Genomic DNA, 17,296 nt, shown 5'->3' with positions numbered 1-17,296 from the left:
AGTCCATGGTATTCTTCTTTTTAGAAGCCTGAGTAAACAAAGACAAGTCACTTCCTTCTGTCCTTGGTGCAAGGACATGGAGAGAATAGGGAAAAAGTGAGAAAAAGCCCCAGGAAGTTTCCTACCATCTTGAATGTGGCTTTTTCTTGGCAGCTGTGGATTTTTAGCTGGTTTCCAAAGCTCCTACGAAGTTATCTTAATCAGTGTGTGATTATTTATTTAGTAATTCTGTAGGGAAACGAGGGCCTGAAGCTTCCTAGTCCTTACATCTTCATGTGCTGTGTGCTGTTCTTAGTCGCTCAGTCGTGTCCAACTCCTGCAACCCCATAGGCTGTAGCCCGCCAGGCTCCTCTGTCCCTGGGATTTTCCAGGCAAGAATACTGGAGTGGGTTGCCATTTCCTTCTCCATTACATCTCTATAGAGAATGTTTATTTTCAAAAACAAAGGAGAATGTATATTGAATCCAAGTATGATATGTCAAAGTAAGTATATTGGTTTACCTGGGTGTTTTGAAAGTTGATTAATCATATTTAATGAAAAATTTAATATTTTAATATAATTTGATAAAAACTCCACATTTCTAATAATTCATGAACTTGATTCCATATCACTATGTTCACTGTCAAATATCCTGAAGCATATATGGTAAATAGACATTTCATGCTTAAGTATATATACTATACCTATATAGAGACATTCTTGAGCAGTTACAATATATGGTATTATAACAAATTTTTTTAATATATAACAAATACATTATTTCCTTGTGCCCAAAATGCAAATTTGCAAATTGCATCCAGGAACTCATCAAATCTGCTGGATGAATTATGTAATTCAATTTGGCAAAATTTTTGCTCACAGCACAAATAGTTTTCTTTGGTTTTCTTGGATTCTGTTCTAAGAAGGAGGTAGCTGGAAAAAAGTGAAAAATTACAGGATATGATTCATAAAAATCCCACATCTTTTTTGTGTGCTTGTACATTCTTTTTTGAGGGAAAATGTTTTTGTCCCACAGCAGTGATTTCTCTTCATTCTCAGTAAGTACTTTTTAGTTAGAAAGATACTCATGGATAGGATACCCAAGGTATTCAAAAAAGGGAACGAGAGGAAGATGCATGCCATTTAGCATCTAGAAGAACATGTAGCATATTCATTAAACCTCTTTTTCATCAGAAAGGAATGTGAAGCCTGAACTTTAACATGGCCACAGTACATACTAGAGAGCAAAGAAATGAAACCTCAGCTATGTATGTTCCTGCCAAGCATTAGCCCAAATCCTTCAGTTGCTGACATGTGATGGGTATCTGTTTCCCTGTCATGTTTGAAGAAAGAAGAAAATAATGCCCATGTAACCCTATCCTCACTTCTAAGGTTTAAACAAGTGGAACTCACTACTCTTTCTTCCTCTTTTCATTTGTTGCCAACAGTCAGATTAAGCATACACGCCCAAAGAAAGAACTACCAGCACTGCATTGTCAGAGGTAGTTTTCAGAGGATACAAGAAACATCAAATGACTAAGAGTAGTCACATCTCTGCCAATGGCCTATATGCTTCTTTCTTTTCTTTCTTGAAGCAGCTGGCAGACCCTTTCATGATTTTGGTTTGTGAAAAACTCTTATGGTAATAGCTATTCATTACCCAGAGTGAAGAGTTCTCTTAAGCAGTAGAATGACCAACACAGTTTCACAAACTAAAGTATAAATTTCAGGCATATGAATAATTCACAGAATATCAGAGCTAACAGGAACCACACAGATTAGATATCTGATGCTCTCATTTCATAGAATGAGCCTGACCCCACTTCTAATGCTGTCAGTGTGAAGGACCAGTGAGGCTGCCGCACATCTCTCATAAAAGGGGGAGAGTCAATGCTGCCATTGGCTTGGCATGGGCTTGTGGGGAGCTGCCAGAACAGGCAACCCACAGGTTTGTGTTTTAATACCTATGTAGAGATAGGAGATGAATGTTTGGAACTTCCTAAGGTAGAGAATTTGGACTGTGAAACCTATCCTGTACACCCATGTTTACAATTAATCTAAGATCCTTGAAAGACTGCCCCCAAGTGGCAGGGAAGACTGAAATAAGAAAAAGAAAAATCTGCCCATTGACAACAGAATGACAGGGAAGCTGGTAACCTTTTGTGGATACTGATGGGAAAGAAAGTTTATCCTGAGAAGTGGTAAGCCTGCACATAGACTTGTGATTTAAGTTGACGTCAGTTAGGTGGTCAAAGAACCCATAAGTAGGAAAATTAGCAGCAAAATAGTCCTAATTAGTAAAACTTATGGGATCCCTGCCAGAAGAAAATAAAATAATGCTCAAGATTGGTATGTCCTCAATTCAGATAATATGGAATTCCTACAGGTAAAAGCCTACCAAAAATGAACTCACATGATTTTTTTTCATAAGAGTAAATAAATTATATAAGCAATGCTTGAGTACTCAAGCCCATAGAGAACTCTGAGAGACATCATAAACTAAATGTGTAGAAGATGATTAAAATGTAAAACAAGAAGTATAAAGCAGTAAGAAAATAAGAAAAAGAAATGAATACATTTTAGGAAATGAATAGTGTAGTCTTTGAAAGTTAAAATTCATAGTACAGAAATGCATTAAATTAGACCTGAAAAGGTTTGAACAAAGTATGCAGAAGGAAGAATAAAAAGAAAATGCAATGGAAAATGTAAAAGGCAAGTTGATGGACAAAAAGTATAGAGTGAGGCCTATCAATATATCTCTTAAGAGTTACATTAAACAAGAATGAAGAAGGCAATAGGAGATAGGGAGAGCTGTTACCAATGTAAATAACTTAGAATACCCAAAATAGATGAAAGATTTTTATTTTCAGATTTAAAAAACATCATAAGTACCTTTGAAGCATAAACACAAAAATCATACCTACTCATAGAGAAGATCTTAAAAGATCTAGAGAGAAAAAAAAAATAGATTCCTTTCAAAGGAATGATAATTAGGCAATTCAAGACATACTGACAGTGAAAGTAGAGGCAGGAATACAATAAAATGATGCTGTCACATGCAGTATATAATACTGTATCTAGCCAACATATCATTTAAGAGTGAAGCCAAAAGAAAACATTTTAAACAGGGAAAGTGGAAGTTAACCACTGCAAACCTGAAAGAAGAAAGAAATTGGGTGCAAGCAAAATTATTGTGCAAAGAAGCTGGCCAACGTGATGAAACACTACTATTATTGTTATAAGTGGAAAATATTAATCACTGATATATAACAATTGTTTTAAATGAATTTATTGCTTAAAACAAGGTGAAACTAAATACTAGACAATGATGAGACATAGAATAGAGTATATAAGAATCAATGTAATTTAAGACTCATTCTGAAAAGGGAAAATAGAGATGTATGACTAAGATAATTCAGTTTAAGTCAAGTCAATAATGTTAGTAATCCCTAAATAATAGAAACATTATGCATAGCTTCCCTACAAGAACAGAAGTAGAACATTAAACTTTGAAACATTTCCATTATCTTCTCTGGGAATACACTGGAAATACATCAACCCAGTTTGAATTTCTGTAGAGTAAACAAGATTTATATATTTGCCTGCTTTTTTTTGTCACCCTGCTTATTATTTTTTTCATTTATTTTTATTAGTTGGAGGCTAATTACTTTACAATATTGTGGTGGTTTTTGCCATACATTGACATGAATCAGCCATGGATTTACATGTGTTCCCCATCCTGATCCCCCCTCCCGCCTCCCTCTCCATCCCATCCCTCTGGGTCTTCCCAGTGCACCAGACCTGCACACTTGTCTCATGCATGCAACCTGGGCTGGTGGTCTATTTCACCCTTGATAGCATACTTGTTTCAATGCTATTCTCTCAGAACATCCCACCCTCGCCTTCTCCTACAGAGTCCCAGTCTGTTCTGTACATCTGTGTCTCTTTTTCTGTTTTGCATTTAGGGTTATCGTTACCATCTTGCTAAATTCCATATATATGCATTAGTATACTGTATTGGTCTTTATCTTTCTGGCTTACTTCACTCTATAATGGGCTCCAGTTTCATCCATCTCATTAGGACTGATTCAAATGCATTCTTTTTAATGGCTGAGTAATATTCCATTGTGTATATGTACCACAGCTTCCTTATCCATTGGTCTGCTGATGGGCATCTAGGTTGCTTCCACGTCCTGGCTATTATAAACAGTGCTGCGATGAACATTGGGGTGCACGTGTCTCTTTCAGATCTAGTTTCCTCGGTGTGTATGCCCAGGAGTGGGATTGCTGGGTCATATATTTGCCTGCTTTTAAAGGTCTGTTTCTTAAAGCTCTGAACACCTGACTCAACTTGATCTCAACAGAGAGGAAAATGATTTTGCAACACAGATTATAGTATAGAATTCCATGTACTTTCCCATTCACTTTCCATTGTGCTTAAAAAGAGTAGTGACAAGAAGGAACTATCTCATAGCATCTAGCAACTCTTTTATAAATATTCACCAATTGCAAAGCAGTGTGTATGGCTGTGTGGAACTGCTGGGTTTAATCTAATAGTTTCTGGGAAGAGATGAACATATGTATAATCATAAAAAGAAGTTAGAATGCATTTAGTTAAGTATGGGCCAAATTTTAAACTGGGGAAATTATAACTTCAAAATGGCAGAATAATTTTAATGGCACAGAAACCCCTTATAAATACATTCTGTCTGATGAGGATGTTATAGTCTATCAGAGTTTGGGTTCTGATGAAAGAACTGAAACTACTGCTTAAGATCAGTGCTTTGAAAGTAAAAGAGGTTGAAAATTATGTTTCATTAAAGAGCAAATGCAATAAAGCAGAAATGGTTATTGAAGAACTTGATTATCTGGGACCTGATGTACCAGAAATTATAATTAACTGATTTTTTTAAAAAAAGAAATGAGAGAAATGCAAATGACTGCAATTCAGAAAGCAATTTCTAAAGGGATTTTTAGGATGTCTAAAAATTTAATCTACTTTGTAATTCTCAACATTAGGTACTTTTAATTGAATGTTGACGTTAAGGATAGTAGACATTAGTGATGAAAGGGACAATAACAGACACCCTAAATGATATCTACTCTCTTGATATATTTTTGCCCAAATCTTCCTGTGAATATAATTATATGTAATTTAGATAACAAATACTTCTTGTATGTGTTCTGTGTCTGCCTCTGTGTTACAATTCTGTGGAGGAAAAAAGAAAATAGGTCACACTTTTTAAAGCCTTCATATCATACAATTCTAAACTCAAATTTCTGGCATGCTGTTCTTTCGAAACATCCCACCCTCACCTTCTCCCACAGTTGCTTTTGCAGTTCTATGGGAGGGAGATTTAATGAGTTTTTCATTTCTTTTATATAGTTGTATCACCAGTTTTCTTGCTTTTCTCAATGCTATTACAAGAACACTGAATATACGTGACATAGTAAGCATTCAGTGAATGTTGATTACACTGGATAAGACAGTTTGGGTAGCATTAAAGCAAATGGGCTTTTTTCTGGCAAGTGATTCTCAGTTTCCTCATCTATTAATTTACTCCCCTCACAAGAATGTTTTGAGATTTAAATAGGAATACAGGGTAAGTTTTTAATAAATATTATTTCTTTAAGAATAAATGAAACAACTGAGACAAATGTTTAGCAGAGAAAAATAAAAAATAATGTGCTAAAAATATACATTCTTGAAACAACCACATTTAACATGGATATAAAGTCTTCATATACAGTTAAGAGTAAATATTCATAAATATATAATTAAAAGTATTTTTACTAATTGATATATACTATCATATTTTAAATTTTTATATCTTTTGGGGGAAAAACAAAGAATATATGTGGGACTATATAGAAATTTAAATGTACTATATATGTTTTGAATACAGAATTAATAGTGGCTTTTCTAGATATACTAAGAACTTTACATTTGAGTTGATCTAATGTAAATGCAAGATTTCCAGTTTTTAAAAAAGATTTTAAAAAAGGAATTCATTCATCTCCTTCCCTGACTCTTGTTTCCCTATTTTTAGGACATCTGAAAGAAGAGCTATCCATTTTCTCTGAAGTACTTATTAGGATATGTAGTGAATCATCCATTTGTGGTCACCTGGGAGAATCACAGAAATTGATATTAACATTAATATACAAAGCTAAGCAGTAATTACAATATTTGGAAGTATTTTGACCTAACTCTAAAAGTGTTAGGTAGGAGAAGAAATTCTTTAGACTTCTGGTTTTATTTATAAATCACTTACAAAAACCTACAACAGTCATTCTTAGTTTTTACTTATACTCCACTTTTTCAATTGCTATCAATTCACTGCAAAAACTTAAAAGCAAAGAACCATAAAGTAACATTTGCCATTTGACAAATCTGATTAAACCAAAGGTGTTTATCATTGAAACTGACTCTACCCACCCACTCCATCTCAAGTTTACTTTCTGTTAGACAAAATATTACTATCTTTTCCAGGAGGAACCCAAACCATTGTCCACTGGAAACAGTTATGTTTCCAGTTACGTTAAACATTGCAGGGGGTTATAAAATACAAAAATAAGTATTGATGTTGGAATAGATTTGAAGAGTTTTTAGAACATGTATTCCAAAGACATCTTAGGGTTCTTGACCAGATTAAAGAAAGATGTTGTAATAGGGAGGGGAAAAAAATGTTTTGTAACTTGTACTTACCTAGTTGCAATTACTACGTCCGTTTAAAATGATAATTTAATAAAAGCATAAGGTTAGCAGAGAATGAACACAGTCTATTCTGAAGGTTACTTGTAGCTTTGTCCTTAAAGGACGCTTTAGTATGCCATCTTTAACATACCATGTTTGCTGTTTGGAGGGAGGACAGACCTTAGAGCTAAACAGGCACAGGTAAGGATTCAACCTTCTTACTGTCAAAGCACAAGTAAACAAGCAGCCTGCCTTGCTCCGTGCTCTCATCTGTAACTGGGAGTAATACCTGATGCAGCGATCGTGTGATGGATAATATAATTTTGGTAGTTAGTTGTTTATAGTTGTATATAGTTTGTTGTATATATAGTATATATAGTTTGGTAGTTTAATTGTTAAGTTGGGTCCAATGCTTGTGACCCCACGGACTGTAGCCCGCCAGGCTCCTCTGTCCATGGGATTTCCCAGGCAAGAATACTGGAGTGGGTTGCCATTTCCTTCTCCAGGGTATCTTCCTGACCCAGGGATCGAACCCACGATTCCTCTATTACAGGTGGTCTCATGTATTGCAGGGGGATTCTTTAATGACTGAGCCACTGGGGAAATCAACAGGCACATAGTTGGTGCTTAATCACTGTTAACTCTCAATATTATCATTTACCCTGACCAGAAACTTACATTCAAACAGCAGCTCCGTTTTAATTTACTTTTTCTTCTTTGGTGAATCCTCACATTATTATAAAGGGAATTTACTTGCAAATAACATTTTAGCTTTTTGAAAGTGGAGCAGTTCTGTGGCACAGTAATTTATAATTAGTAATATTTATTCAACAAATATTTGTTAAATAGCTAGTATTCAGAGTCTAATTGTAGGCACTATAGAGGTAGAAAAATAAGAACACTTTTATTTCAAATAGGTTTTATTCACTCTACAACTAGAGGAAGGTCTGGTTCAGTAGAAAACACAAGACAAAAAGGAGAGCTTCCATATTCTTTGAAGGAGAATCATGACGTTAACATCATCAGCAATAATCTGGAACACCATTAGCTTTTCCATTCAGTATTTTCAAATACAAAAGAAAAGGAATCAGAAAGAAGGTGAATAGTCCATGAGCATATTCAACAATGGTATTGTTATTAGGTATTAATCCTTTATTAGATAATTATTTTTCACATCTGGGAAAACATCACTGGCAGCACAATTTTAAGAAAAGTTTGGCAACATATATTTTTCTCAGCAGTTCTGGATGACAGATTTTAGTGAATGCTAGCCAAAAAAATTAAGGGCAAAACCACTGGTGCACAGAAGACAACAAACTGATCTTATTACAGGAACAGATAGCAGACCACAATATAAAAGACATTTTAATTTTACACCAGGCCAGAAACTCCAGATTGATTGGCATACACATCAACAAGCCTAGTCCCTGTTTAATCATGAGAGTGACAAGTATTGATTTCCTGCCTGCTCTGCCCACCTTATTTAAAAATATCAGGATATTTGCTTTCAAATGACACAAACTGCCGAGGCTATAATCTACAGAATGACCACTCACTGTTAACAGCATGTCTGTTTATGCCCAGTCGCCACTGAAAAGACAATTACATATCACCCAGCTACTGTGGGGCTAGGTGCTGACACTGCTTACCTGGAAAGAGTTTAGGAATCTTACAGTTTAGGAAGAGCATGTGAAGATTTTAAATCTAAAAACAGTCCTTGCATACCCAAGGAAGTGCCATTCCTCCTCAGATTTTAGAGTTCTTAATTCCTATAATAAAAAAAACACCACAAAAAACAAAAAAACTATTCTACTCAGTTTTAAGTTAATAAAAGCAGTAGTCAAAAATTGTTGCAAGATCTCTAACCAAATGTCATAAAATGCCAACTCCTAAAAAGGGCACCACATTGAAGCCTAAAGGGCATGGCTGCAACGTCCCACAAAACATTTGACCCTCCTTACTCGATGTTGCAACATTTGCTTCTAACATGCCTAAGGCCCAAACAGAAATAAAAGAACTCTGGATTTCTTTGAATAGTCTGTAAATATCTTACTTCCAAATTATATTGATTTAAAATTTCCCCTTTGCCATTTTTTTCTTCAGGTTGGAGTTTATGCTTGTGGGTTTGACTCATAAAACATCATCTAAAAGACAAGGAAAGTCTATGTACAATCTTCTCTGTGATAACTAGCACAACACAATTAGCTAGTACCAAGAACAGTGGAAAACTGCATTTGAGACAAAAAGAAAAAGTCTGTGTTAATGAAACAAATGACAGGTCCAAAGCTGTAGATCAAAACACAATAACTTGATTTATCTATTGAGAATAGCAATAAGTCAAGTGGTTCTTGAAGAGAAAGATAAAAAAGATAGAGTATGTACTAGAGTGTTTATATATTATAAAATGGCAGTACCTAGTAATGTCATAGGAAATAAGTTGCCAAGGTTGCTTCTACTAAGGAAACAGATTTAAGAAATTATTCTGATAGTTTCGATATGGCAATTTGGTATTGGCAGTTGGACAAGGGAAAGAGGGGAGGAGTAGAAAGGAAATTATTGGTTAGAAAGATTGGCACTGTACGGTGAATTTACCACATATTTGCTAAATGTTCCAGTTTGAGAATTAAGATGGTTTGAGAAATTGTTACAACCCTGTTACCCTACCATTGAGGTCAAGTGGAAGCAGCCCCAGATCAAGAGTGTAAGGTTCACTTGTCTGACCCAGCTATTTCCAGAATATCAATAACTTTGACTCAGTTGTTGCATAAACCATTGCATAAAACCTTTCTGTAGGCCTTTGTGAGTATACCATGTTCATCTAAAATCTGTATACTCTGGTCACATGACAATTATGCTGTGCTTCACAAAGCATTTGATGGAGTAAAAACAAGCTGTTAGGAGGCAAAAGGTAAGATTTTCAATGTAAATATGACCAGGAAAAGAAGCCCCATGCAGGCACTTACGTATTTTAGTGAGGGTGTTGATGACAGTGATGTAGTACTCAGAATACTTCATTCAAAAGGGAGTAAACAGTGCAAAATAGTGCTGGAGACCAAAATATAATTGTGTCCTTTGGGAACACAGGATATATTTGGTGATGATCATGACCATGCTGATGATCAATTTTTAAGACAATAAAATGCCTTCATTTCTTAGCGTACACCATCTGGTTTTCATTTCTTTTGGAGATGAAAATGTCCTCCTATGGAATGGTTCAACAGATGTGTTGTTTCCTACTACTACTTAAAAAAAAAAAATTTACTCAGTAAGTGAAGTGATTTCATTCGTGAATCAGGAAAAGAAGATAGATGCTGCTAGAGACGACAATGTCCAACTCATGACAGAGGGATTATTTCAAGCTCAGAATGAATCACTTCTAAGACAGGAACCTTTGGCTTATTTGTTTTGTGGCTATTAGGCATTTAATATTTCCACTGAGACAAATTTTCTAAACATAAACTTTCTAAACATAAATAGTAAAAAAAAAAAAAAAAATGAAATTGTCCTAAACATAAATGCTAGCTAGGATAAAAAATAAGTATGAAAATGCTGATTGGAGAGAAATTTTCTCCCAGGAGAACTTCCACATGATCATCTTATATCTATATGGAATCTTCAAAGAATCCTAGTAAATCCACAAAGCTTTGGGGAAATCCTTCTGAAATAAAATGGTACTGAATTGTTGGGGAAAACCAGTCTTTTAGTTTCTGAAATCTTTGTGTGAGGAGCTGTCCTGCTTTCAGATCTACCATGTTGCCAGTGAGAGGTGTGGGAGAATTTTACAAAGGTTTATAGTCAAAACCGAAGGCATGATTTCAGTTTCTACAATTGATCACGGAAATGTGACTTACAGTAGTTTTTCATAAGTATCTGTTTTCTCCAAAAGCTGGCTTTTGTCTCCACTGTTGATGTCATTGTTGTTCAGTCGCTATGCCATGTCTGACTCCTTGTGATCCCATGGACTGCAGCACGCCAGGCTTCCCTGTCCTTCTCTATCTCCCGGAGTTTGCTCAAACTGATATCCATTGATCCAATGATCCCATCCAATCATCTCATGCTGTTTTCCCTTCTCCAGCTGTCAGTCTTTGCCAGCATCAGGGTCTTTTCCAACGAGTCAGCTCTTCACACCAGGTGGCCAAAGTATTGACGTAAATTTGTTAAAATATTAAAAAATATTTCATCTCAAAATGTTCTTTTCACCTACTAAGCAATGATTAAATAGCCTCTATTATTATTTGAGTTCCATTTCATTATTTAATAAAACTGGATTTCAATTTAATATATAACCCTAGATTATACCATATAATTGAGAAGCGTTTTTCACATTTTCATTTTGTACCTATTATCTAATCTTATTATACTCCTTGTATTATTTACTAGTAGATTTCTCAAAAACATTTATTTTTATCCCTCATATATGAGTTATTATAAGATTGTGAGAAAGCCTAAGTGATTACCCTTCAAAGCAGGGAATAGGAGGAGACATATTATTGATAATGCTTACAGAAGAGTTTTTCTAACAGCCTCTTACTGGGAATTCTTGTGAGCAATAAAAATGAAATGTATAAGTGAAGAAAACTATACCAAGTGAAATTACCTGTTTTAAAAAATGCTGTTCTGTTTCAAAAGAAGTACTGATATTCTCCAAAAGCCTCCATTCTGTTCCTGAGGGCTACACACCGTCTTGGAATGGTACAATCAAAAAGCACTGGCATTTGGTTCTTTCAACTACATTCAGCTGTGATGAATCCTCTCCATAGTTTATCTGCCTCTCTGTGTATCCTAAAGACTCTAACTGCAACCAACTGGGTACTATATCACATGGAAGGATGTATGATTAACTCATTAATGTTTAAGGTTTTAAATCTTAAAAACCATGGTGATGTGCTAGTGATTTGGCTTTATCAGACTGATGGCTGTGCAGAATGTTTAAGGTAAAATTATTGTAGGAAACTTCAGTAAATTTGTATGTTTGCATTATAGCATTTCATTTTCTTATTCAGAGTCTAAAAAAAATATCTGGCAGGACTGAGAGGAATAATAGAGATTTGTAATTACAAAGTTGATTTTAAAAAGTCACAATTATGTTTCCAATTACAATATGATATAGCTTTCCTTTTTAAAGGGAGGAGGAATGTGTTTTTTTTTTTTAAACCTTTGGTTTCTTTAAGTAAATCTCCTCAAGCAATTACAGCAAAAATAGCAAGAGCTAGCAAATATGGTTGGCATGAATTTCTCTAAAAATATCATGAAAAAAAATTCATTACTATTGTGAATCTAGATTGACCTTACCCTTATGCAATGAAAGTAATTTTTAACTAATACTGAGTTGCATTCCATTTCAGATTTCCTATTTCAAAGAGTGTCTCAAATTTCTAAGATGTTAAACCAAGTATCGAGCCATTTTTGTATATGTAATAAAAGTCTTTAAAATTAAAATGGTAATCCTAAGAAAACCAAATGCATGAAAAATATGGTCTGACTGTATAACAAAAGGGAGTTATATAATTCTACTTGAGTGAAATCTTTCATCTTTGATTTACAGGTTGGAGTCCTCTTTAACTAAAACCATATTGTTCCATATCTTTCATATCATGGCCTTCCCTAAAACCTTGTTTTAATTAAGGTTTCTTTCAGATTTTTGAATAAAAGCATGACAATCTTCACTTATGGCTTTAATATATCCTTTGAGTTAGGAAAATATATAAAAAGAAACATAACTCTTTTGAAAGCATCATCAGATATTAAATACTGTGAGGTATTCTACATCAATGTCTTTAGGTGTTTGAGTTATACATTGAAATAGAATAAGGGCAGGTAGGGGGATAACCTACTTAGATTTAACAAGTCGCTTTTAATCTCAGAAATAAATGTCCTTTATTCTTCGCCTCTGACACTAAGGCAGCATGTGTAAAGGTTCAGTTTATGTTGTGTGTTTTTCACATGAAGGCACAACTTCAAGGCTAACTCAATTCTAGGTGACTTCAGATAGGCAATGCCTTCATTAACACGTTTCAAAGGTCTGGAAAACAGTAACATTGCTTAAACAATATTTACCCTCAGTCATTTTACAGCTAAAAGAATACATCAGACTAAGCAACTGTGTTAACCTGGGAAGTAAAAAAAAAATAAACTAAGTTCACAAAGCTCCTGAGTAATTGGGGAGATTGTGGGTAATCCTCACCTTTTTTTTTTTTTTTTTTAATAGGAAGGAAGGATGAAAGGCAAGAAGAAAGGAAGTGATGGAAGACTAAAATAAAAGTAAGAGAAGTTCTTGATAGATTTGGAACAAATTAAGATGGCCTCTGAAAAGACACACACTTTTTCAGATAGTGAAAATTCTCCGTGGAACATAAGCTCAAAGCTACTGTCCTCAGAGCCCGGGACGTAGAGTGGGGTGGGGAAGGGGTGGGCGGGACGGAGCCACCGTTCCAAACGAACTGCAGAGTTCCTGTGCTGGAACTCAGAGAGGGATGTTAGGGAAGCGGCATGACTTCTCAAAAAAGTACATATAGTGTGTGACGTTCTTTTACCACTGGACTTTGAGATACTGCGTGTTTTATTCCCCTGAAAAAAGCCTCATCTCAGTTCCTCCATGTTGGACTCCTACTAGCAAGAGTTGAATCATGTGTTAAAACAAAGGCCAAAAACAAACAGAACAAAACAAAACAAGCCGCGTGATCTGTCGGGAATTGCTATCCGTTCATAGCTGAAAGCAAATCCTGTAAACAATTTAAGACTGTCTGACAAAAAATTACCCAATAGAAAACTGATCAGAATGTCAGGAATGAGTATTTCTCAGGTTTTGCCCAAAATTTCACTGGCTGTCATAGCATCTGTAATTAACAGTATCTAGTGCTGTGTTGCATGTTTCTGGTTCATACTCTGGGCCTGGGAGTGGGTTGCCCAGCATATTAAAAGCATGCTGGAAGCAGTTTCTTCCAGCCGTGGTTTACTGTAACTTTAGAATCACAGCGGTTACTTTTAAGGAATCCTTAATGCCCTTTCAAGTCCATCCAAAGAACAAGTGAAGCTGCTGTTCAGAATTCTGTGCCCAGTGTTTATGTTCCATCGAATCTGTGCCACCCAGGCAGCAGACAAGACATGTCTGAAGGTGCTGGGGTGGTGGGGGGATACACAATGATGTCACACACAGGAAATATCGGGGTGGGGGTGGGGAGGACTTGGCCCTTCACAAGGCTGGCTCCTCTTCCATAGGCTCACCAGCAGTTCTGTAAAAATAAACAGGCAATCAGAACACAGCATAGAGTACACAATGACATTGTAGATTTTCATGCATAATCAAAGCTGATTTTTCAGCTCTCTCTGATGTTTATTTGTGTTATTCAGTTATCCATAAATAGAGTTTCTTTCCTAGGAAGTATAAACAAATGTCAAGTGGAAAAACATTTTCGATCCAAGCAATCATTGGAAATGTTCCTGTTTATATTAAAACATGTCAGAATATTTTATAACTCTAGATTCCAAAATGTACATGTTTTGTGTCTCGTACAGTCCAATAATTTATTGAAAAAATTAACGACATTTTATTTTAGGAGCAATTGCAGTGATTTCCTATGGAACCAGTTTGCTAACGAGAGCAAAGGACCTAGCTAGCTTCTGGGGGAGACTCACCAGGGTTCTGGTTTTTGCTTCTGTTCTTTCATAACTGGATTGGCTGCCTGCCGGAGGCATTTCAAATCAAATTCTGAATTTGATTAGCAAATCACTGCTACAGACCCAGCGTTTTTACAAGAAATGCACTATCATAGTGTGTAAATAGTTTTTATTCGGCATCATCTGTGGGGTGTTCTGCTCCGGCAAAACCAAAACTAATTGCTTGAAAATTTATACTTGAGATTTAGCCTTAATTTACTAACACTCTGAGGGTGTTTCAAGGCAAACTTTTAGAATGATTTTTAATTTAGTCAAAAGGACAAACTGTAGCCGGAATCCAAATACATGAGGGAGCTGGGTTGCTGGGGGAAGAATGTTGGGGCCTGAGATGTCAGGAGAACGGAGTGTGAGCCTGGGCGCTGCAGTCTGCTATCAGTACAACTGCTCGTGTTGTAACTGCACTTCCGTGGGCTGTGGTTTCGTGTTTAAAACCCTGAGAAAAGAAGATGTTCCCTACAGAACTAGTGAAGGTTAAAAAATGACGTAAAATTGACTTCTAAACAATATACACTATGAGACAGTGGTTACTTAATCCTTTGGATTTGTCCCTTCATCATCTAACATAAGCATAAAATTGTGTTGAATGGTACAGAGTTATGCCTATGCTACCATAAGGAAGCACAATAATTGGATGGCAGTTCTCTCTCGATGGTGGAATAACAGGTAGATGGTTTTAATTTTCTTTTGCATACTGTGTATCTAATTGCCAACATTCTGTAATGCATTACTTTCATATTAGAATGTTTGTTAATGAAGGCAAATGAACAATATAGATGTGCTGTTTTATACACACAAAGAAAAAAAGATTTCTCTATGTATCAATAAAGTAGCTGCCATTTTAGCATTTTTAAAATAAATTTAAAACATTGAAAGATTTTATCCATGGAACAGTAAAAGATTTTAATGCATCCACAAAAGAATGAGAAATGTTAGGTATTCAGTATTATTTAAAAAGGATATCCAAATGAGTCTATGTGGAATACTTAGAAAAATTCTTAGAGAAGTTATAGCCTGTCCAAGAGTGTATTGGATAAGGAGGTTGTGAGAAAGTGTTTAGAGCTGCTATATAATGTAAAGAGTTTTTAAATGAGTCATAAGTCATCCTATAGTAAAATCTTTCCAAAGTAAAATTAGCAGCATTCCCAGAAGAAAATTTTTAAATTAAGGAAAACAGTTAAGTAAGTAAGCTAATTTATTCATAAACATGTGAACATATTTACATTTGAGAATACATGGATTATATAGGTAAATAATCCTCAAATCAGATACTCCAATAGAGACTGAACTTTTATGTTATTTCCAAGCTTTATTGAGATACACAGTTTGATGATTTGATACACATACATATTATGAAATGTTTACCATAATAATACAGCCTTCACCTCCTATAATTACCATTTTTGTTGCTATGGTGAGAACATTTAAGAATACTCTAATAGCAAATTGTGAGTGTACAATATAGCATTGTTAGCTATAAGTCATCATGCTGTATATCAGATCGCCAGCAGTTAGACATCTTATAACTGGAAGCGTCCACTTTCTGACCAGCATTGTCCCATTTCCCTTACCTCCCAGCCCTTGGTAACTTTCAGCCTACTCTGAGTTTAACATTTTCTTCAGTTTTATTGAAAAGTAACTGACATACCTCGCTGTGTAAGTTTAAGGTGTACAGCACGATAGTGTGATTGACACATATAGTGAAATCATTACCACAGTGGTTAAGGTAATATCCATCACCTCATACAGAGTTCAGTGTTGTTTTGATTTCATATATAAGTGAGATCATACAGCATTTATCTTTCTCTGTCTTATATTACTCAGCATAATACTCTCAAGTTTCACCCATGTTGAACCATTTTTTATGGCTGAATAATATTCTATTTTATGTATACACCACATTTCCTTTTCTTGGCTATTTTAAATAACTCTGCAATGAACATTAGAATACAGAGGTCCTTTCATTTTGAGCCATTTACATTTAAAATAATTATTCATAGTTAATAACCTAGTACCACTATATAGTTTTCTTGCTGTTTTGTACTTTATTTTTTTCATCTCTTGATGCCTTCCTTTAAAATTGATGATTTTTCCATAGTGGTATGCTTTAATTCCTTTCTCTTTATCTAGTATAGGTTCTTGCTTTGCAGTTAACCTGAGGCTTACTTGAAACATTTTATAGATATAACAGTCTAATTTTAACCTGTTAATAACTTTGATTGCATATAAAACATATACTTTCACTCCTCCTCTCTCTAGTTTGTTTTTGATGTCATGATTTATACTTTTTTGATACTGTGTATCCATTAATAAATTACTATGGCTATTTAAAATATTTTTGTACTTTAGCCTTTAAATAGAGTTGTCTTTAACACATCACCATATTAGAGTATTCTGAATCTGACTATATACTTAGCTTAACCAGTGTGTTGTATATTTTCGTATGTTTTCATGTTAGTAATTATTGTACTGTCTTTTCAGTGTGAAGAACTCTTTTTCAGCACTTCTTGAAAGAAAAGTCTTGTGGTGACGAACTATCTCCACTTTCTTCTTTTTGTTCAGGAAAGTCTATCTCCCCTTAATTTCTATGGGCAACTTCGGCGGGTAAAGTCTTCTGGTTGGCAGTTTTTTCTTTTTTTCTTTCTTTCAGCACTTTGAATACATCATCCCACTCACTGCCATGGACGAAGGGTCTCACCACAGGGGTGAGCGTGCAGTGGAGGTTTGTGATGCGAGCGGGGCTGGGGGTGTGCAGGCGCACCCCTGAGGAGCGAGCAGGAGTTGAGATTCAGGCCAGTAGCGAGAGACAGGGCTGCATGCCGAAAGCCCGGAGGCATCTGTGGGGGCCTTGACTGTCAGCGTGGGCATCCGTGACTGCAGGTCTTGCCAGCTGCACACGCAGCCGTGAAGGCTGGTGACGGGGGGCAGGCTGAGAGCGTGGATGT

General features: G+C 35.5%; 1 protein-coding gene across 1 annotated transcript in view; it reads right to left on the bottom strand.

Annotated features, from left to right (window-relative positions):
• Positions 1 to 11,158: 11,158 nt before the first annotated feature.
• Positions 11,159 to 17,296, bottom strand: part of HDAC9 (histone deacetylase 9) — a 986,419-nt gene continuing 980,281 nt past the window's right edge. Inside the window, exon 27 of the mRNA XM_043872541.1 lies at positions 11,159 to 13,909. Coding sequence (XP_043728476.1) covers positions 13,870 to 13,909 — 40 coding nt within the window. The 3' untranslated portion in view covers positions 11,159 to 13,869. The remainder of the gene's footprint in view (positions 13,910 to 17,296) is intronic.

This window comes from Cervus elaphus, chromosome 18, assembly GCF_910594005.1.
Source record: "Cervus elaphus chromosome 18, mCerEla1.1, whole genome shotgun sequence".
Lineage (NCBI taxonomy): Eukaryota > Metazoa > Chordata > Mammalia > Artiodactyla > Cervidae > Cervus > Cervus elaphus.
This window is presented reverse-complemented; position numbering and strand designations above follow the sequence as displayed.